This window comes from Ahaetulla prasina, chromosome 11, assembly GCF_028640845.1.
Source record: "Ahaetulla prasina isolate Xishuangbanna chromosome 11, ASM2864084v1, whole genome shotgun sequence".
In the NCBI taxonomy this organism is placed as follows: domain Eukaryota; kingdom Metazoa; phylum Chordata; class Lepidosauria; order Squamata; family Colubridae; genus Ahaetulla; species Ahaetulla prasina.
The window spans coordinates 18,766,886-18,790,894 of NC_080549.1; the positions used below are offsets into that span (position 1 = coordinate 18,766,886).

General features: G+C 42.3%; 1 protein-coding gene across 1 annotated transcript in view; it reads right to left on the reverse strand.

Annotated features, from left to right (window-relative positions):
- The window catches only part of TENM1 (teneurin transmembrane protein 1), a 544,190-nt gene that overhangs the window by 300,009 nt on the left and 220,172 nt on the right, over positions 1-24,009 (reverse strand). Inside the window, exon 3 of the mRNA XM_058196608.1 lies at positions 23,606-23,866. Coding sequence (XP_058052591.1) covers positions 23,606-23,866 — 261 coding nt within the window. The remainder of the gene's footprint in view (positions 1-23,605; positions 23,867-24,009) is intronic.

Here is a 24,009-nt window from a genome sequence, read left to right on the forward strand (position 1 = left end):
GCCCAATCACCAGGCGCCTGTGAGTTCTAGTCCTACCTTAGGCACAAAAGCCAGGGGGGGGGGATTTTGGCCCAATCACTCTCTCTCAGTCCAATCAACCTCAAAGATTTGTTATTGTGGAGGAAATAGGAGAGGGAAGGAGTATTAGGTATGTTGGTTGCTTTGAGTTATTTAAAGGGTAAAGGTAAAGATTCCCCTTGCACATATGTGATAGTATATGTGATAGCGGGACTGGCATAATAGTTTTGATTTTAAATTGGGGTTTTATTAATTATTTTTAAAATTTAAAATTTAACTTTAAATTTTTAAATTATCAGCCTTTGTAATTTGCTATGTTTTTAATTGTTGGTTTTAATTGTATATATCTTGTTTCTTATCTGGCTGTACACCGCCCTGAGTCCTTTGGGAGAAGGGCGGTATAAAAATTTGATAAATAAAAAATAAATAAAGTTGTTCCTGACTCTAGGGGGCGGTGCTCATCTCTGTTTCTAAGCTGAGGAGCCAGCACTGTCCGAAGACATCTCTGTGGTCATGTGGCCGGCATGACTCAATGACAAAGGTGCACGGAACGCTGTTACCTTCCCACTAAAGGTGGGCCCTATTTTTTCTACTTGCATTTTTTACCTGCTTTCAAACTGCTAGGTTGGCAGAAGCTGGAACAAGTAACAGGAGCTCACTCAGTTACATGGCACAAGGGATTCGAACTGCTGAACTGCCGACCTTTCGATCGACAAGCTCAGCGTCTTAGCCACTGAGCTACCACGTCCCTAGCTTGACAAGTAATAATGGTGGGATATACTCTTAACGTATATTATTTTTGCTATACTTTTTCCAAGCAGAGAATTTGATCCTGTTGTTCGTGGAAGCCATTCAGTTGCACAATTGACTTGGGTTCAAGAAGTGAGGAAGACCCTCCAGGGAGAAGCAGACAAGTTTCCTTGCCAGAGTTAAGAGAAAGGCAAACCAAAGGCAGGTCAAAGAAGATAAAAAGAACAAATGGCCCAGTGATGTATTCCAGTCACTTGTATAAACTCCGTTCAACATTAATATGCCGCAGCACTGTTAATATGCCATTTCCCTTTCACATTTGAGTTTTACTTCCCCAGCCCGGAGCGAACAAAAGCTGCATCTGATTTGCTGTGTTGGTTTCAAGGTGATTTAAATTCCTCCACTGGCAGATCATAGAGACGCGGGAGAAGAACACAGACAGGGAAGATTAGCATTTGATTTCCTTTCCTCCCATAAGGTTTTGGAAAAGTAAAGGTCGCAGTTTTCAGACTGAATTTATGTCAAAAGGAAAGTTAAAGATTAGCATAGAGATAGACAGACAAAGGCAGACGTACATCAGAGAGTGCAAAGCTCCCTTCCACACCAAACATCTCTCTATTGAACTGATGAATTTTTATGGGTCAGGGGAAGAAAAGAAAAAAAAAGGGCCTATAAAGCAGTTGCATTATCATGTCAGAAAACTGCCGGGTGTTATCTATTCTTCTCAATTTCGGTCCCATCTGCATGTTGCAATAGAACCCGGAGGAAAATTGCCTTAGCAGGATTAAACAACTTCTCCTCCTCTCTTCCCTTCTTCCTGTGCTCATCCTTCCAGTCAAGTTAAACTAGGATTCCCAGGTTGCTGCTACTGTAACATGGTGAAGGAACCGCTCTACCCTTTCGTTTTCCCAATACGCCTCGAGGCCCCAAAAGCAAGAACCCAGGGGACTTTTCAAGCCCTAATAGAGTCACCAGATGCTTGATCAACCTAACCACAGTCCTGAAACTGGGGATTAGAGCGAAAAGCCTGGCCCACCCAATCAGGTTCGAACAGGTTGATGGTACCCTACTGGGGGGAGCCTATGCCACCCACATGACTGAACCAGTGAAGCTAGAGCTGTTGTGGTTCGTCAGCAGCCTATGGAGCTGACAACGGAGTCGGACAGCGATGAGGCTGAGGTGGGGCCAGGGCCATCGGGAAGTGAGGTGTGGACTCCAGAGCCTCCAGAGACTGATAGTAGTGAGGCAGAGGAACAGGAGGAGCCTGTTCCTAATGCACACATGAGAAGAGCTGCCTTCCATCCTTCCGAGGTTGGTAAAATGAGGACCCAGATTGTTGGGGGCAAGAGGCTGATTCTATAAACTACTTAGAGAGGGCTGTAAAGCACTGTGAAGCGGTATATAAATCTTAGTGCTGTTGCTATTGCTATACTTGCACTTACTTACGCACTTACTGATGTGGTGGAATTAACAGATGAAAGGAAGAAGTTATGTTTCTGGATTATTTTGTAAAATGGAGAATTGAGTGCATTTATAAAACTGTAAGCTTTTTATAAGCTTCTTCCTGTGGCCTTCTGGTTTATTTATTCACTATTATTGGAGAGAGTGAACCACTGATAATGACTTGATGTGCTCTACACATTGTCATCCTGCTCATTAACAATAAGCCAGGACTGGAATTCTGGTTTATTGCTATGGAGGAAGCAGAGCAATGAACACTAGAAGCTACAAGCACGAAGCCTTCTTCCCAGCCCCGCCTGTAGAGACCATGTACCAATTCTGGGGCTTTCAACATGCAGAACGTGTACCCTTCTCTGAGCTATGGCCCTTCCTTTTCAATAACAGATTCTTAGCTTCCAAAAATCACACAAAGTGATTTAGACTGCAGGAAGGTAATGATGCATATGCTGCGTTACCGAAATATAAGGCAATACATTCTGCTAACGTTCTTGCTGTACATGTTTGTAAAAATACACCAGCAAAGCAAATCAACGAAGCCTGCTCTGTATTATCTAGGACACTTTTTAGAGATAGATTTTTGATCTGGAACACTTTTAGCTTGTTTTTATTTTAAAATCAGAACACAGAAGAACGGAGTTTGCATTTAATCTTTGGGAGGTGGCCAAGAGTTACATTTCTATTTTCTAGTAATTAAAATAAATTCTTTTTTCATGAACACGCTTTCTTTTCTAAGGGTTTTCCTGACATCAATTTTGTGTGTTTCTAACCTCAAAAGGCAGGGAACTTTTTCTAATTTTTATATAGAGGAAAATCTTTGGAGGCCATAAGAAGGGCCTTAAGTTTGCCATCAGGGGAGAAGAAAAAGGAGGAACTGTGTAGTAGTAGTAGGGAGGAGGAGGAGGATTAAGAAATACCATTGAAATTACTGCTAGGCCAGGTAAATTCATGAGAAAAATTCCCAAGTTTCCAAGACAAAATTAGGCCTATTTTGAAAATATAGGGATATGAAATTCCTGTTTTTGAAATCAAAACTACTGTCATCTTCCTACTGAATTTATTTTTTAGGTGACCAGCAAAGGTGACCTTAGAGAACATTTTTGACTAATCCCCAAGGAAACTTCATAACATAGAGAAGGCATGCAATGGTATCAGAGATACAGGATAAATTTTTAATTCAGTTGGGTGCATTTATAAAAGGACATCACATTTGGCATGCATTTAATATTAAATGTTCATCAAAATTCTCTTCATAAATTATGATGGCCGGTAGCATTAACCTGTCTCTGAAAATACTGACACGTGATAGAAAAGACAGGTTAGGGATGCTGACATCCAATTCACACAGACAAATGCTCTTTGTTATAATCTGCCAATTCTTATGAAAGATGATGGTTTGCACAGACAGTCCTCAACTGAAAAGTTACTTCATAGTGAGACTGGTGGCATATAAATTTGAATGAATGAATGAATGAATCAATGAATGAATGAATGAAAGAAAGAGTAGAATTCTGGGTAGGTATATCTGGATTCTCTAAAACAGAAATCTCTTGCTGATGAAGCTCTTCCTCATTCCTGATTCTATATTCAGGAGTTACGTGCTCTCTGAAAAATGAGTTAATTCCACCCATGTTTCATAAGCCACATTCAAAATGACCTTAAATGGGAAAGCAGGCAGGCAGTTTCTGAGTACAGACATAAACTGCCTTAGAAGCTAAATCTGGAATCCACAATATGGCTCCCAGGGGTAGCAATAGGCCCAGACAAGCTCTCTTTGGTGCCCACTAAAGCCTCCTAGCCTCCTGTTTTTATTGTGCATTTTTAAATAATCATTTCCAAATTTAAAACCTAAGACGTTTGGCATACTGCGAAAGAACAGCCTCCAGCATCGTATTTCTTTGCAAGAATATTTCTGGGCTCCAGATGCACCCCACAGGCTTTCTTGGAAAATAAAAATAATGGAAAGCTGAAGTCCAGTGCTTTACTTGGAAGTATGCCCACCTACCATAAAAATGTTAAGTTATCAGGAGAGTCCTATTCCTGCAAGGGGTATATGAATTCTGGTGATTTGAAGTTTTGTTGGTGGTCATATTTCTTGTGCGCAAGAGGCAACACCTAGCCAACCGTGATGGAAACAGTCCTGATTTTGGGTAGAGAAAAGGAACAAGCAGGCCGTAAAGAAGGGAACAATTTGAACAATTGCCAAGAAAAGCTGTGTTGTAGGAAGGTTCGTTGAACAACGAATGCTGCAGAGATATTTATGACTGACTTTGGGACATGAGAAGCAACTGTCGGGAAAGATCCCAGTTAATATTCTAAGAAAAAGTTGGACAATTAAGAAACAATAGAGGATATTTGATCCTGGATAATGTTTGTGGTAAATCTGAAGCTGTTGTGGAATTTCTGCCAGTTAAATACAAGAATAGATGGTTAGCAGAGGCTTTGAAGTGTTAACTTTGTTGTGTTTACCTCCTAACTATTTTTCTATATATAGGAGATAGATGTTAGGTCAAATTGGTTGGTCTACAAAAGAGTTGTAGAAGTTCACAATATTATGGCCCTGTTTCATAAGGGTGCGGGAGGTGGGAACTGTTATTGCTGAAATATATTTATTCAGTATTCAACTAGGGGGGACAATTTATATGCATAAGCCTTTTTTAATGCATATTTTTCCCATATCTTCTTTAGTTCTGGTCTGTTCTTGTGTGTGTGTGTCAGGGGTGAAATTCAGCAAGTTCTGACAGGTTCTGGAGAACCGATAGCGGAAATTTTGAGTAGTTCAGAGAACCGACAAATACCATCTCTGGCTGGCCCCAGAGTGGGGTGGGAATGGAGATTTTGCAATATCCTTCCCCCAGGAGTGGGGAGGGAATGGGGATTTTGCAATATCCTTCCTCTGCCACGCCCACCAAGCCACGCCCACAGAACCGGTTGTAAAAAAAATTGAATTCCACCACTGATATGTGTGTGTGTGTGTGTATGCAACCACACACAAATCTGGGCTTTAATAAATGCCTGTTTAGCCCAATCCTAATACAGATTCTAGATCTGCAGTTTCACTATCTATGAATCTAGTTGAAAATCAGTAAGAAACAGGACACAAACATATAGCATTATTATTTTTAATGGGTAAGAATTATGTGAAGATAATATGGCCCTGCTGAGGAAAACAGATCTTCACAGTCATAGCGGGCATTTGCCACAAATCAAAGAGGTGGACATAGCATCACGTTTCTACAAATTCAGGGGACATAAAAGAAATTTGTACGCGCTGGACAAGAACCTGTGGATAATGGAGGGAAGACAGATTTCATTGCAAGAACATATAAGAAGGGAGAAAATGGCTATCAAACTGGAAGTATGCCATGAATACAGAATCAAATAACTTCCAATATGTACTTCCTGAAGGTGAAATATCTATTAGATAGAAATAAGAACGCAATTATGTGCTGAATAAGATAGAGCAGATTCGGTGCAATTCTTTATCATTTTATTTGAAAGAGTATGTGGGCCCAGGGAGCTAATAGGGGTCTGGAGAGATCAGAGCTTGGCGAAAATTATTAAAAAGATGCCTTCAAGTCAAGCTTTACTTCCACTGGCTAGATGAATATATCCAGGCAGTTTTCTCAGCCGTAGCGCAGAAGCGGCTTGTCACTGCCGCCTTCTGGAATTATTTCAAATTTTCCAATCAATGCTATAGCCCTGAAATTCCAAATTTCCCAATCCAAGGATTAATCAGGACCAGACCGACTTATTTCAGATGGATGCTGATTCTGAAATGATGGATGGGTTACAGTTTTACATGCAAAAAAACCTCCAATGCCAGCTTTGGAAGCCATACTAGTCCGGAAGCTTCCGTGCTGCCACTTTCTCATGTGTGGGAAAGTAGGAGGGGGGAATTCAGTAGATGGGTTGTCTTTAGACATAATAGCATTCTTTCTGTCGGTCAAGGTCAGGCTGATCCTGCATCTGGAGGAGGAGTGGTCGGAGTGCTGTCTCGAGATGGGACGGTTGGTGATTGGAGCATGTGATTGATCGGCTGAGGAGTGAGGGGATGGTTTTGGAGGTTTTGATTTACTGAGGGAAAACCCGGACCTCTCTGGAACATCATCCCCCAGAGATTTGATTGGTCCCCACTCTAACAGTCTTCTGGAAAGTGCTGAAGAGCTAGTTATGCTCGCGGGTTTGGGGATGGAGCCCATGGCGGGATGGAGCCACAGAGCCCATAAATGTAAATGGCTCATATGATGTCTTGTTGCTAGGGCAGGGGGTTATTTTATTTTTTTTATTTTTTTATTTTTTTATTATATGATTATTCCCTATAATTAGTTTTATTATTTTATATATGAGGTTTTTATATTCTTGTAAGCCGCCTTGGCTCAGTGGCTAAGACGCTGAGCTTGTCGATCGAAAGGTTGGCAGCTCAGCGGTTCGAATCCCTAGTGCTGCCGTGTAACGGGGTGAGCTCCCGTCACTTGTCCCAGCTTCTGCCAACCTAGCAGTTCGAAAGCAGGTAAAAAATGCAAGTAGAAAAAATAGAGTCCTCCTTTGGTGGGAAGGTAACAGCCTTCTGTGCGCCTTTGGCATTAAGTCATGCCGGCCACATGACCACGGAGACGTCTTCGGACAGTGCTGGCTCTTCAGCTTTGAAATGGAGATGAACACTGCCCCCTAGAGTTGGGAACAACTAGCACACATTTTTTCTACTTGCATTTTTACGTGCTTTCGAAACTGCTAGGTTGGCAGAAGCTGGAACAAGTAACAGGAGCTCACCCCGTTACACGGCAGCACTAGGGATTCGAACCGCTGAGCTGCCGACCTTTCGATCGACATGCTCAATGTCCTAGTCCCTGAGCCACCGCGTCCCTACACAAGGGTAGGTAACTCAAATATCATTCTTTGCTTGCAGCTGCAATTTGTCAGCTACCTCTCAATAGATTAAAAATTATATTATTCAGTTTTAGTCTTTGCCATTTTCATGAAAAATGCGAATTGGCTAACAAAATGCTGAAAGCACTTGCCAAAAAGCAGATCCCATTCTGAACTAGATACACAGTCTGAACTAACATAAGGCAGCATCCATATTGAGGCTCCCACGCTGTTTGCATTGTTTCTAGTGAGATTCACTTTTTTTAAAAAAAAATATTGCATTATAAATGTCATAACTTTTACATTTGCAATGTATGAGTAGAAAGAAAAGCGTAAGGAAATCCAGAATCATTAGGACAAATTCTGTGCCCTCGGAACTGTTGATTTTTTAATTATCATTTCTGCATAAATGTAAATGCAGGTGTTATGACAGTCAGCTTTGTACGGTAGCCCAGTACTTCTGGGCTTGCTTCTTGCTAGACTACCTTACAAGCTCTAGTTTTATGGCAAGGTTAAATTAACAGAATCTTGCAAATCTCAAACTACATCTCCTCTCCATCCCACACACACTTACTCTCAGTCCAAGAAATTCTGGGATCTGAGACATTTGTCAAATCCTGATTCCCCCTGTGGACTCAGCTACCTCTCATCTGATCATTGCCTAGTCCAGGGTCTCCAACCTTGGCAACTTTAAGACTTGTGGACTTCAACTCCCAGAACACCTCAGCTTTGCTGGCTGAGGCATTCTGGGAGCTGAAGTCCACAAGTCTTAAAGTTGCCAAGGTTGGAGACTCCTGGCTTAGTCCAGTGATGGCTAACCTTTTTGCCATCATGTGCCAAAAGCGGGGGGACGGCGGGGGGTTACGCACATGCATGCCCAGACCCATAATTCTATGTGCCCCCCCCGCATGCATGCATGACCCCCTCCGTGATACCCACTTTTGGCACGCGAAGGCACGGTGAGCCTGTTTTTCACCCTTCCCAGGCTCCAGAGCTTTTCTAGGAGCCTGGGGAGAGCAAAAAAGGGGCCTTCCCCACCCCCACAGGCCCTCCGGAGGCTGGAAACATCCTGTTTCCCTACTTCCGGTGGCCCCAAAAGGCCAGAAAATCAGCTGGCCGGCACACACATGTGCGACAGAGCTGAGCTCATGTGCCCACTGATACAGCTCCGTGTGCCACCTGTGGCACGCGTGCCATAGGTTCACCATCATGGGCCTAGTCCGTGACTCTTCTTCCTGTCTCCCCAGGCCATTTCCACATGGGTCTAGGCCAGTGGTGGCAAACCTTTTACTTACCAAGTGCCAAACAGGAATGCACTGTGCGCTCTGCAGACGCTCACATGCCATCTGCGCTAATGTGCGGCTCCTCCCCATGTGCTTTTGTGCATGTGCCCCAGCACATGTTGCGTGTGAATTCTCACCATCTGCACATGGCTTTTGCGTGCACAATGCACACATGCAAACGCTGTCTGCGCATGTGTGTGCTTCACACCAGTCATCTTGCACGCATGCACAAACACATACGCATGCACAGGAGAGCTCCAAAGACCAGCTGGGTCCACTGAATTGTGCACATGTGCACCAGAGACCTGAACATCAGCTGGGGCAGGCACATGCGCAGCTTCAAGTGAGTTTGGCGACAGCTCGTGTGCCTGGAAAAATAACTTTGCATGCCACTTCCAGCACACCTGCCATAGGTTCGCCATCACAGGTCTAGGCCAACTCACCATGGGCAACTCGCTGCTGCCCACATGGCAAGGTCAACTTCCTGCAGGACAATTCGCTACAGGACAACAGTTACGCTAATATTAAACAAATAATGGAAAAAAACCATTAAAGAAAGAATGGAAAAGGAGGGACAAAATGAAATGTGAATGACAAAAATTAAAATAATTTTATTTTAAATATTTAAATTGAATTGTCCCAGTGAGTTGTCCTGCGTTGAGTTGGCCACGGCAAGTTGGCTATGCCAAATTTATGCCATCACAAGCACCAAATGCCACGCTCATACTACTTCCTTTCAAAACAGACCTTCGTGGTACCAAAATAGGAAAAGCATTCTTGGTCTATAATTACAAACACACTCCTGGCACGAGGTAAAGATAATCCCCTTAAAGTGAGATAGGAATTCCAGTTTTACAATGTTAGGGCTGCAAGAAGGGTATTTAGCTTCACCTCACATTTCTGAACTCTGCACCTTAACAGCCTGTTAGGAAATGGGATTGAGGGATAAAACTAGGGAAAGCAGACAAACTAAGTAAAGATCTCCAGATAACCAAAATGTGCATTATAAATACAACTCACCCTATCCTACTTGGCTGACTTGATTCTGAATTCCCCTCTTGTCTTTTCAATGTGTATCTTGCAGTATAAAGCAGTGAAATGCAATTTCACAGAACTGTATCTTTACCACACTACCTACAATTGTGGAATTTTAATGTATTCCATTGGACGGCTTTTTTTTCCTTTTCCTTTTCCTTTTAAAATCTTAAGTAGACCTACTGCATGTAATCTTTATCCCATAATCAAACCAGGTTTGGAGAGTCGGATGGAGATGGGCAATATAGTTAAAAGGTTTGAAATGATATGCTATTTTGTATTAGAAAGAAAATTGGATGCTGCAAGACTGAATAGACGTGAAAACTAAAAAAAAAATTACCTGTAGGGAGGAATGGAAAGAAAGGAAACCGACAAGAAAGAAAAAAGGTAAACAAAAAACGAGTGCTTGAAGTAATGGTAGCTATTTAAGCCATGGCTAAGAAGCATTAAGGATCAGAAATAAATTATACTCTAAAACGATTCAATAAAATTCAAATTGCAGTACATTAATCAGACAACATGCTGGAGGAAAGAAGGCTGCCTATTAAACACACACACAGGCACAAGCCAACACACCAACAGACAGAAAGGGACTCTTGAAAGCATTCTTGAATATTAGGTCCTACAGAGAAATCCATCCAACAAAGAGAATGATAAACACCCAGCTAAACTGAGCTGGAGAAACATTTCAGAAAAAAAACAAACTGCACATACTTGGAATGAAAATAGAAATAGAAATAAAATAATCAGTCCAATCATCATCATCTTCATCTGAGATAAAAATGGAAAAAGCAATCAAAATGTAAGGAAGAATGACAAAGACGTTGTCATAAACAGATTAATATTCAGTCAGAATAGAGTTGGAAGCGACTTTGAATATCTTCTAATCCAACGGCCTGCTGAAGCAGGAGTACAATTTGAGACAAGGGGCTGTCCAGTCTCTTAAAAGCCTCCTGTGATGGAGCACCAGTGGTTGGTTGCTACTGGTTCACTCCGGATCGGGTGAACCAGTAGTGGCAGCAGCAGGAGGCTCCGCCCACCACCCAGATGGCTCTGCACATGCCTAGAAGCACTGCGCACATGCCCATGAGCAAACCGGTAGCGGTTGAAATTGAGACCCACTACTGTGGAGCACCCACAACTTCTGAAGGCAAGCTGCTCCACTGGTTTAATTGTTGTCACTGTTACGGAATTTCTCCTTAATTCCAGGTTGCTTTTCTCCTTGATTACTTTACATCCACTGTTTCTTATCTTGCCTTCTGACGCTTCGGGAAATATTAAGGACATCTTAATATTTTAAGATGTTTTAACATCAGTTTAAAGACCTCTCACCCACTCTCTCCGTAACCCCCCCCTCTCTCACACACACACATAGAACAAAAAATCCCAAAACCCAGTATTTATACCAGTAGGCAAAGGACATGTGTGACCCAGCAGCTATTTGCTGCAGAAATACTGAACTTCTCTGTCACTGCACCAATTGAGCATAAATACACGATTTATTAGCTATCTGTGCCAAAGGGAAAAAGCACAGGGACTGGCGGCTTTAATGTCTCTCCCTGAGAATCCAGGTTAGGGGGAAAAACTCTGATTTTCTCTCTCTCTCTCTCTCCCTCCCTCTCCCTCTCCCTCTCTCTCTCTCTGAAGATAGAAAGTAAAGATCCTCTCAAGTTACAATCAATTCTTGGTGCCTCCATGGACACAGCCACAGCAAAGGAAGCGGTTCACCCTTGAAAGCATCGCACAGGGTGACTTCTGACTTCCCTTATCTTGCCTAAAGCCTTGGGCAGCCTCTCATCCAATATACATTTGGTTTCCAAAACCGGACATGGTTGGCCACACAATTTGCTTTTCGCTGCGTCTTTCAAAAGAGAAGATAAAATGTTTGGGAGATCTTCCTAGATGGAATGCTATATTCCTACACTGAGTTAGAAATCTATCTCTAAAGATAAGTGTGCAAGCACAGGTAGTCCTTGACTTGCGAACAAAATTGAGGCTGCAATTTATGTTGCTAAGTGAGGAGTTTTTCCCCATGTTATGACTTTTCGTAACAGAAAGAGAGAGAGAGAGAGAGAGAAACGGGCAGCGACGAGGACACAAAGAGAAACAGAGAGAGAGAGAGACAGGCAGGCAGGAAGACAGCCAGGCAGATAGACAGATAGGCAGAGAGTATTCCCTAACCCCTTTAGAGTAACTCAGTTCCTTGAACAGAGAAAAATTGGACATAGGTTCCTTGAAAAGGATGCCAATAAGGATTTTATGGCAATATAATCATCTAAATTTTCAGCATGGTGTCATTATTATAAAAAAACACAGAAGCTTTTCCCATTATCTAGTTAATGCTGTGTTTACCTGAAAATAAAACCCGGTCTTGTTTTCCTTTGGGCCACAAAATAAGTACTAGGGTTTATTTTGGGGGAAACACACTTTCAAGGTCATCAGCCTGGATGGGTGCTTTACCCCCGGTGCACACATAAGAGGTGGCAAGCATGTGGAGGCTGACAGTATCCAGCAGCAGCTGCAGCCCATTGCTCCCTTGGTCAGCGCACTCTGGGGCTGCGCAGAGCAAAAGGCACAGAACAGAAGGCAGGGGGTCCCAATGCACTGCGCGGGCCACAGGCAAGCTGAGAGATGAAAAGATGAGCCTCCCGTGGCCACCCGCCACTCCAACCCACTGACACTTAGGTTTCCCACAGCCTACACACTGTATTCGGATCGCCTGCCTCCCCCCACCTTTGCTTCCATCTGCTGCCTACACAGGTACTTAACTCACCTGTGTTGCCGGACACCATTGGCCCCTGTGCACTAGCCATCTCCTATGCTGGCCATGCCCACCCACCCTCACTAGGGCTTATTTTTTGGGTAGGGCTTATATTAGGTGTACATGTAACAAAAGGCTAGAGCTTATTTTCAGGGTAGAGCTTATTTTCAGGAATGCCCTATTGAAAAGTAGTGCTATATCTTTAAGCCACAGACCAGCTTATATGACTTTGGCATATCATGAAGGGAGATTTTGTAAATGTAAGTTGAGTAGAGTCTCAGTCCCTATAGTCTCTGATCACCTAGTGGGCCTCATTCATGATGAGATCAAGACCAAATTATTTGATGAACTTTAATAACTCAGTTATTTTCTTTCAGATGTCTTTCCAACTGTTAGCAGACAGATGGCTACTTCTGCTCCATTATTATTAAAACATGGACATTTGAAGTTCTTAATTTCAGAAAGCTCAAATTGCCCAAGGAGCTGCTGATCCAGTTCTACAGAGGAATTATTGAGTCTCTCATCTGCACCTCCATAACTGTCTGGTTTGGTTCTGCAACCCAACAAGACAGACACAGACTTCAGAGGATCATTAGAACTACAGAAAAAACAATGGCTACCAACCTGCCTTCCATGGAGGACTTATATACTGCACGAGTTGAAAAGAGGGCTGTGAAAATATTTACAGACCTCTCACATCCTGGACATAAACTGTTTCAACTCCTACCCTCAAAACGACGCTATAGAGCACTGCACACCAGAACAACTAGACACAAGAACGGTTTCTTCCCGAATGCCATCACTCTGCTAAACAAATAATTCCCTCAACACTGTCAAACTATTTACTAAATCTGCACTACTCATAGTTCCCATCACCCATCTCTTTCCACTTATGACTGTATGATTGTAACTTTGTTGCTGGTATCCTTACGATTTATATTGATATTGATTTATATTGATATTGATATTGATTGTTTCTTGATTACTTATTTGTACCCTAAGTGTTGTACCTTACGATTCTTGATGAACGTATCTTTTCTTTTATGTACAGTGAGAGCGTATGCACCAAGACAAATTCCTCTTGTGTCCAATCACACTTGGCCAATAAAAAAATTCTATTCTATTCTATTCTATTCTATTCTATTCTATTCTTCTTGCCCTGGTTTTATCTTGATTTGATTTACTTTTGTCTAATATTCATTTTACCATCCATTTAAATTTAGGTTATGGTATTTTATGCCATGTTACATGGAGACCACCAGAATTTCTGCAAATTCTGTTAACTTTTGCTAGTACCTAATTAAGACCATTGGAATTTTAGGTCCACTGGGAGATCACCCAGCCGTCAAAGGCTAACCTAAACCCAGTTCAGGAATAACTATATTAACAGAAGATAACATCTGTAGCTCAGGTTTGAAATGTGGAGTCTTTGGTGCTCTCTGAGTTTGGTGCTTTTCTCACAGACATTCCATTACCAAACTAAGTAACCTCATCAGTGCTAGTCACTAACACTGGTGATGTTATCTGATTTGGGTAATGAAAGGCCTGCAAAAAAAAACCAAGCTCAGAGAACACCAAAGACCCCACAATAACTATATCAAATAAAATTTCCTCTTTCAGAGGCAGCACAACTTTCATTACTGGTTGTTAAAGAGATGGCTTATTTTTTTTTTTTAATTCAAAAAGTTTTACAAAAATTTTTCCCCCTTTCCCCAACTCCTCTCCCTTCACAAACCTCCTCCCCCCCTGGCTTCCCGGAACAAACACAAGGTATAGTTAAAAATAAAACAAACATATGCTAAAAAAAATTTTTTCCCCAAAACTATTATACCAATTCTCCCTCTCTAGCTCTGACTTCCTCCTTACATAACCAAAATCCTTCAAAAAATTAACAATAAACAGTAATAAAATATATAGATCAGTAGAACAAATTAATCCTAAAATATTTAAAACCAGCTAAAGCATAAAAATCCAATCCAGTTCAGAGAATATCTCCCTTATAGCTTCTATAACCATATAATTTCCCCCCCAAGTCTTTCTTACATAAGATCTTTCGAGAATATTCTATTTAAAATTCAATACAACAGATTATAAAATTTCAATACAGGGAAATTACAATATCTATTCAACTTTAGTCCTTCCTCGTCAAAATCCAGTATAAATCCAAATATCTAGTCTTTTATGATGGTTATAAAACATATAATCAACCCATTTCTTCCAAATCTTCCTTACGTATTGTCTTTCAGAAACGCTAAAATCTTTTTCTGTTAATATTTCAAAAAAAAAAAAAATCTTTCAAAAATGATAAGAGATGGCTTATTGTGACCTTTCTAAAAACAAGCTAGCTAGTCAAACCGGGAGAGGAAAATGCTGGAAGAAGCAAGCTTTAAGCCCAATTTGGCAAGATCTAGCTTGTGATTTTTTAATTACGCCAAGCAACGGCGCTGAAGTTAGTACTGTATTTTTTACTAAATATTCTCAGCTTGATTTCAGAGGCGCTATCTAGATTTATAAGGAATTCTCCACAGAAACTACAGGAAATACAGTTATTATTTCTGCATGCATAATAGTTATTTATGAGATTAATGATGTGTGTGCACAATTCAGCCGTATGCGGTATACCCCCGCCTCAAATAACGCAGTAACGAACTTCATTGTGGCTTCAAAGAAATTACATCGCCTAAGAGACAACATCAGAAATGTTGATGTGGAAGTTGAGTATTATGGGCTGCTGCGCAGCTTAATAGTAAGAAAATTCACTTGAGAATATAGCATACAGTAAGCATACTAAAAAGGGCACGTGTTGATGCTTTTATTTATTTAATCAGTAAATCCCATGTTATCTGCATCACTTGTCAAGAGATCTTACCGTTAATATCATTCTGTAAGTTTCTTCTCTGTACTTAGCTGAATTAAGTACTTTATTTTACCATGTAGAAACCTTTTTTTTTTAAAAAAAAACACATTTCACGCCTCTGTAAAGTCAGACAAAAATAATTTTCAAAAACCAATTAAATTATCTTAGACTAATTATCTAAGACAATTATCTTAAGCTCAAGACTATGAAACAAAGAGAGAGGAACACTTTCTCACCACAATCGGTAGGCAAAGCTCAGGGAAAAAAGTCATATTGTCTTTTGCCCAGCTCGTGATGGCATTTTCTGACCCCTGATAAAACGTTAAAAATCTCCATCTATTTGTGTTAGACAAAGGACTGCAGCTGTACAGATGTTAAAGATAAAACAGTTTTTGTAAGCTGTCAGAAAGAAAATGCACAGTACCTTATGGACTTTTTACATAAAACAGAAACAAATGAACTTATGAGCTATGGTTTTGACAATTAGATTGTCTAGAAAGAAGAGGATCATGGAAATTTAGAGACTCCCATGTAACACCTCTCCTGCGCAGACTGCACTGGCTACCTGTTGCCTTCCGGGTGCATTTCAAGGTTTTGGTTACCACCTTTAAAGCGCTCCATGGCTTGGGACCTGGGTACTTACGGGACCGCCTGCTGTTACCTCATGCCTCCCACCGTCCCGTACGCTCTCACAGAGAGGGACTTCTCAGGGTGTCGTCCGCCAAACAATGTCGGCTGGCGGCCCCCAGGGGAAGGTCCTTCTCTGTGGGGGCTCCTACTCTTTGGAATGAACTTCCCCCTGGATTACGTCAAATACCTGACCTTCGGACCTTTCGCCGCGAATTGAAAACATATTTGTTTATTCGCGCGGGGCTAGCTTAAACGTTTTTAAACTGTTTTAGCTTTTAAATTTTAAATTCTATTTATATTTTAAATTGGGTTTTTTTAGATTTTAATTATTTTAATTTTTTCGGCCAATTGTGTAATAAGTGTCTTAATTTAGTTTTTTAATATTGTATATTGTGTATGTTTTTAGCCTGGCTGTACACCGCCCTGAGTCCTTCGGGAGAAGGGCGGTCTAGAAATTCAATAAATAAATAAAATGGTAAATCTATAATCTTTTCTTTCTTTTCAATTTTTGTTCTAGCTTTTTTTTTTTTTTAAGAATAAAAGACTGGATGGGGAAAAGGTGAAACTAACAAGGACAAACGTGGACCAGTTTGTCCATTAATGCTCTAAAACAGCCGTTCATCCAAATCTTTTCTTCCATAATTTTGCATTAAATTAGCTTCCTTGCATAAATCATAGACGATTGCAGAATAGGCTGGAGCACCCAAGAAATGGGGAAAAGTATTTTATCGGCAGGGCATTAAAATCATGCAGGCTTCCTTGCATAAATCATAGACGATTGCAGAATAGGCTGGAGCACCCAAGAAATGGGGAAAAGGTGAAACTAACAAGGACAAACGTGGACCAGTTTGTCCATTAATGCTCTAAAACAGCCGTTCATCCAAATCTTTTCTTTCTTTTCAATTTTTGTTCTAGCTTTTTTTTTTTTTTTTTTGCATTTGAGTTTTCTCTTTTGTTTCTTCCTTTTTTCTTCTGACTCTATTTTAGTTGCATTATTTTTTACTCTTCCATTTCAACCAAACCAAAATAGTGTCTATGAGCCCCTTCGTGCTCTCTGAGCTTGGTGGTTTTCTTGCGGACGTTTCATTACCAAACTAGGTAATGTCATCACTGCACTGCAAGAAAACAGCCAATCTCTTAGAGGACTAAGAATCTCACCATTCAAGCCTGAGCTACAAATAGTATCTTCTATCAAAACAGTGTCTATGCTACAGATTGGGGGGAAAGGACTGAAAACAGAGCTCGTCTTAAAAGTGATTTTTTTCAAAGCAAGCTGATTTGTTTACTGCTTTTCACAGAAATAGACTGATGAGATTTTGTGTATCTTTGTGAATATTCAGGTGTCCTCTGGAGAATTTTGCAAAGCTGCTTTTGGCTAATTAAGAAAGCCACCAGGATGTGTATGAAGCTGTATTTTAGGTTCAAATAAGCACATATGCATATTTTAGGAGGAAATGTGCCAAAGAGGGGTGTTTTTTTTAAGAATAAAAGACTGGATGGGGGAAAAGTATTTTATCGGCAGGGCATTAAAATCATGCATGCTTCCTTGCATAAATCATAGACGACTGCAGAATAGGCTGGAGCACCCAAGAAATGGGGGAAAAGGTGAAACTAACAAGGACAAACGTGGACCAGTTTGTCCATTAATGCTCTAAAACAGCCGTTCATCCAAATCGTTTCTTCCGTAATTTTGCATTAAATTAGCTTCCTTGCTTTTCCCCATATTACCACTTGCGAAGTTCACCATGTCTAACAGAAACAAATCATTTCTTCATTTTTAAAAAAGTTTGTATGGAAATCCTTCTCACAGTTCTGATGGTGAACAGGGGGAAGAAACAAGAAAGAAAATCCATCGAAGAAGCCCACACTTATGCAATAATACTATCCCAATAGGATCTCAATAAGAGTCGTGGTGGCCTAGTGGTTAGAATGCAGTATTGCAGGCTAACCTGCTGACTGTGAGCAGTTTGATCGTTACCGGATCAAAGTTGACTCAGCCTTCCATCCTTCTGAAGTCAGTAAAATGAGGATCCAGATTGTTGGGGGCAATATGCTGGCTCTGCAAACTGCTTGGAGAAGGCTGTAAAGCGTATATAAAGTCTAAGTGCTATTGGTATTGCTATTCAACTATTCATCAAAATATACAGTTCCAAAGCATTTGACTATATACAGTACTAGTTAAATTTTGCAAGCTCTCCTCCGACAATAATAAAGTTAAGGGGTAGCAAAAGCTATTAAAGTTGTGTATTATTTTTCTTTGGAAAGTTTTCAATTCATCCCCAGGCTCTTCCTTTATATCCCTATTTATATCATCTCATCTCTAAGTATGGAACAGTCGTTTGCAAAGGCAATACACATTTTTCTACCAGCGTTTTATTTGAAATGTTAATATGGGGGGGAAGGAAGAAAGTTTGCAGGGGCATTCAGTGGGAAAACAGAGGTTGGTGTAGCTTTCCTAGTAACAGTTGGGCAGTTTTGTCACCAGTAAAAAGAAAGTTATCATAGTGGCCATTTACCAGGAGAAAACAGTAGTTGTGGAAAAAATTATCTATCTACCTTCTATTCCTCTCATTTCCCAAATGATCTAATTTTCTCTCTCCCTCTTAAATATTTTACTAAAATTTTGCAATACAGTAAAAGTATTTAAAAATGAAAAGGAATGTAAGAAATAAGAAAAAAAGACAGAAAAGAAGAAAAAATAGCAATAGTACTTAGACTTATATACCGCTTCATAGTGCTTTATTGCCCTCTCTAACTGGTTTACAGAGTCAGCCTATGGCCCCCAACAATCTGAGTCCTCACTTTACCAACCTCAGAAGGATGGAAGGCTGAGTCAACGTTGAGCTGATCAGGATCGAACTGCTGGTAGTGGGCAGAATTATCCTGCAATACTGCATTCTAACCACTGCACCACCAAGGCTTCTAATAGCAACAGCACTTATATACCATTTCACAGTGTTTTACAGCCCTCTCTAAGCAGTTTACAGAGTCAGCCTCTTGCCCCCAATAATCTGGGTCCTCCTTTTACCAGCCTTGGAAGAATGGAAGGCTGAGTCAACCTTGAGCCGGTGAGATTCGAACTCCAGGCTGTGGGCAGAGTTAGCCTGCAATCCTGTATTCTAACCTTCTAATAAAAAAATCTAATTAAAAAAAACATTTCAATGGGCTTGAAATATTGATACAGATATATAGATAGGTATAGATATATAGATATATAGATGATATATGTCCCGGTGTCTGGAGGCCGTGTGGGTCTGGATGGGGAGAAACAGGCTCCGGCTCAACCCTTCCAAAGCCGAGTGGCTGTGGATGCCGGCATCCCTTTATAATCAGCTGATTCCATCGCTGACTGTGGGAGGCGAGTCATTGGCCCCCACGGGGAAGATCCGCAATCTGGGCGTTCTTCTGGATGCACGGCTGTCGTTGGAAGATCAAACGACGGCCGTCACCAGAGGAGCTTTCTATCAGGTCCGCCTGATTCGCCAGTTGCGTCCCTTCTTAGATCGGGATGCCCTATGCACGGTCACCCATGCCCTTGTTACCTCCTGTCTAGACTACTGTAATGCTCTCTACATGGGGCTCCCCTTGAAGAGCACCCGGAGGCTTCAGCTGGTCCAGAATGCAGCCGCGCGGGTGATAGAGGGAGCAAATCGAGGCTTCCATATAACACCACTCCTGCGTAGGCTGCACTGGCTTCCGGTGATCTTCCAGGTACAATTCAAGGTACTGGTTACCACCTTTAAAGCGCTTCATGGCATGGGACCTGGCTATTTATGGGACCGCCTACTGCGACCGACGGCCTCCCAGCAACCAGTGCGCTCCCACAGAGTGGGCCTCCTCGGGGTGCCGTCGGCTAGACAATGTCGGCTGGTGACCCCCAGGGGGAGGGCCTTCTCTGTGGGGGCCCCAACCCTCTGGAACGAATTACCACCTGGTATTCGCCAACTCCCTGATCTCCGGACTTTCCGACGCAAGCTGAAAACATGGCTGTTTCATCGTGCAGGACTGGCCTGATAGTTTTAATTGGGAATTTTAAATGGGTTTTAAGGAATCAGCCTAAATTTAAATATTTCATTTTAAATCATTTTAGTGTCTGTAAAAATTGTTTTTAATATGGCTGTAAACCGCCCTGAGACCTTTGGGAGAAGGGCGGTATAGAAATATAAACAAACAAACAAATAAACAAATAAATAAATAAATATATAGTTAAGGGACACGGTGGCTCAGGGGCTAAAACAGCTGAGCTTGTTGATTGAAAGGTCGGCAGTTCGGCGGTTCAAATCCCTAGTGCTGCCGTGTAATGGGGTGAGCTCCTGTTACTAGTCCCAACTTCTGCCAACCTAGCAGTTACAAAAGCACGTAAAAATGCAAGTAGAAAAATAGGGACCACCTTTGGTGGGAAGGTAACTGCATTCCATATATCTTTGGCGTTGAGTCATGCCGGCCACATGACCACGGAGACGTCTTCTGACAGCACTGGCTCTTCGGCTTTGAAACGGAGATGAGCACCGCCCCCTAGAGTTGGCAACGACTAGCACGTATGTGCGAGGGGAACCTTTACCTTAGATATAGATAGATACAGTGATAGGATTCATATAATTTAACAACCGGTTCGCTGCCCTAATGACCGGCTGGGTGACGTGGCCATGGTCGGCATGGCCAGGGGGTGTGATAGGCAGTACTCGGCCTCCCTGCAGACTCCTGGGAGTAAAAACGGGCCATCGGGACCTGCGCCACACCCCGTGCCCTAATTGCAGCCTCCTGGGAGGCCTAATTGCAGCCTCCTGGGAGCAAAAACGGGCTGGGGGGGCGCCACCCCCCCGCATCCTGTTTTGGGTGTAGGCCTCCTTGAAGCCCCCTGGGAGCAAAAACAGGTCACGTGGGGGGCACACTACCACCCTGTGCCCCATTTTGGGCCAAGTACGCATCTCTGCTGCCTCCTGGGAACAAAAAGGGCCTACAGGGAGAGCACGTCACACACCCCTGCACCCCATTTTGGGCCTAGGCCTCGCTGAAGCCTCCTGGGAGTAAATATGGCTGTGGGGGGCATGCCCCCACTGTGCCCTGGTTTGGACCAGGCCTCCCTGAAGCCTCCTGGGAATGAAAACGGGCTGGGGGGGTGCTGCACCCCCCACACCCTGTTTTGGGACTGGGAGGACTCCCTGCAGCCTCCTGGGACCAAATGAGGTGTGTGGGGACTCCTGGAAGGGGCAGGGCAGGGAGGGGCCAGACAACAATTTAACAACCAGTTTTCCCGAACCAGCCCGAACCAGCTGAATGCCACCACTGGATATAGATATACATTTCAGTCTGGAACAATAATATTCAGAAGTTGCTCAGGCAGATATGTTACTAATTCACTGGAGAGTAGGAAGGAGCAGGAACAACACAATCAGACTCGCAAGATTCTGTTATTGCAGCCAATCTCAATAAATATAGTTTCAGCCACCCTGTAGAGGTGATCTCGTGGTGGGGTTGACACCTTGTGCTTTGGAAATAAACATCCACGTGCAGAATGTGTTCTAGCAACCTAACCCATGATGGTATCTTCTGTTTCTTTTCTTTTCTTTTGCCACCACTGTGCTGAGAATGTTCTGCGCTCTCATAGATTGAAGACTTTATTCCCTTGAGCCTTCATCTTTTTTCTCAGGCATGTTGATTTCAAGTTTATAGCATCCCTTCTTCCTCAAACACTGATTGTGTGCAAGCATGGGGAAAAGCGAGAGGAGCACAGACCTGGTTCCCACAGAACACTTAACTGGGTTAATGGAGTGTGTATATTAATGTGTTGTGAAAATAACAAGAATTAATCCAGTCAATTAACCTCCCGGATAATTTAACAGCCCAAAGTCAACCCAATTGTGTGCGAGCTTAACCTAACTCTACCAAGCTAGTAATGCTACAGGGAAAACCCAGTTAATTGACCCTTTCTGCCTACTTTGTTTTCAAAAAAGAGAACTGGAAAGGAAAAGGGATTGAGAAGGCAAACCCTTTCCTCTTGCTGCAAAGATTTGGCAGCACAAAGGCAACACAAAGGCTGATTTCTCTGCCCAAGCTGCACCCACTTTTGTCTGACCAAGAAGACGGGGACACAGGATGATTTCAAGCGAGGTGAAATGCTATCGGTTCGCACCGGTTTGGGCGAACTGGTAGTAAAAAAATTGCTACTGGATTCTCTTAACCGGTAATTTCCAACGATCAGCTGTGTCGCGTGATTTATATTTGCTAGAAAGCAGAAAATCCTTCTTTCTAGTGAATCTAAATTGCGCGGCACAGCTGTTTCCCCCCCCCTCACTGTTCTACTTACCTTCTTAAGCCTCCTTTTCGCCGTGAAGCACGTGTTTGGTGTGCAACGTGCATGCGTGCGGGCAGCGAACCAGTGAGTGGCAAACCTCGGAGGATTTCAACACTGATTTCAAGGCCTTCCAGGTCCTTGAAGAAGGACTTATGGGATGAGCGCAAGCGAGGCTGATGAGCACAGCTAATAAATTAACATTTTCACTAATACAGATAAGTCCTCGACCTACGGCTGCCACTGAACCCAAAATTTCTGTTCCTAAGTGAAAAATTTGCTAAGTGAGTTTTGCCCCATTTTACAACCTTTCTCGCCACTGTTGTTAAATGAATCACTGCAATGGTTCAATTAGTAACACAGTTGTTAAGTGAATCTGGCTTCCCCATTGACTTTGCTTTGTCAGAAGGTCGCAGAAAAGGATCACGTGACCAGGGCTGTCTTAACGCATGGGCCTGATGGGCACTTGTTCCTGGGCCCCACAAGCATAGGGTCCCCATATCAATCCGTGTACGTTAACCCTTCAGTGAACCTTGTATCCTATAAATACAGCAACATATTTATTACATTTTACTGCATTTTTTAAATTAATCCTAACATGTTTTTTATCGACCATTTACATGACGATTGTATTGTCCTGGGCAGAACTGTCTTAACAGCATTATGGGCCCCGGGCAACTGTGAGTAGCTGTCCTAGGGGCCCCATTACACTTCTTTGCCAGGGGCCCATAATGCTCTTAAGAAGGCTCTGCCCAGGACATTGCAACCATCATAAATATGAGCCAGTTGCCAAGCATCTGAATTTTGATGATGTGACCATGGAAATGCTCTAATGGTTGTAAGTATGAAAAACAGTCATAAGTCAGTGGTGGGATTCAGCCAGTTCGCACCACTTCGGGAGAACTAGTTGTTAACTTTCTGAACAGCTTGGCAAACTGGTTGTTGGAAGAAATCATTAGGGCAAAGAACCGGTTGTTAAATTATTTGAATCCCACCACTGGTCATAAGTCACTTTTTTCAGTGATGTTGTAACTTTGAACAGTCACTAAATGAACTAATGTAAGTCTAGGACTACCTGTAATGCTATGAGTAACAACAACCAACAGCATTGAGTGACCCCTTAAGAGGGTCAGTATTGACCACTATGGAGAATTTTGCTCTAAGTTATACTACAGTTTGTTTTAATTGATTAAATTTGATTAATGCCATGTAGAGATACAACCACTATAGCAATAGCAATAGCATTTAGACTTATATACCGCTTCATAGTCCTTTACAGCCCTCTCTAAGCTGTTTACAGAGTCAGCCTATGGCCCCCAACAATCTGGGTCCTCATTTTACTGATCTCGGGAGGATGGAAGGCTGAGTCAACCTTGAGCCTGGTGAGATTCTAACTGTCAAAGTGTTGGCAGCCGGCAGTCAGCAGAAGTAGCCTGCAGTACTTCTAAACATTACACCACTATGGATTATAAAGCATTGTTTGAAGATTAGTGCAATGCATAAAGCCAAGTAACTATGGTTTATTCAATATACTGAGATTAAAGGAAACCATGGCTGGGAGAACTATATGGACTCGGACACTGAAAGGGAAAATAAGGCAAGCGAAATAGATCTGGATCTCTTAAAATTGATTGCCAAGGTTACTTCTTTACCGTTCTCTCCATCAGACTTCCTTTCGTGATCGGTATCGGTGAGGGACAAGGCTGAGTTCGCACGGCTTGATAAACAGGAGCTGTGTTCGGATTTCATGCCCGACATCCACATCCTCAAGGCCTGATCTGGTGAAGCACCTCCTTCCGTCTCGGTATCCATATCCGACCCCATCTCGATAGGATAGCCGTGTGGAGAAACTGTATGCAGGTCCCCCTGGTAGCCAGCACACAACATGTGGGAAGAGTCACAGAATTCCAGCTCTGCAACAAATTGGAAAAAAAAACTGAACATGGTTAGTACGCAAAAAGTATAGTTCAGGGTGTTTGTTTTTTTTTGTTTAATTTTCACATAGCATGATTCATGCCTCCCGTGGTTATAGGTATGGACCATATACCCTTCTCTG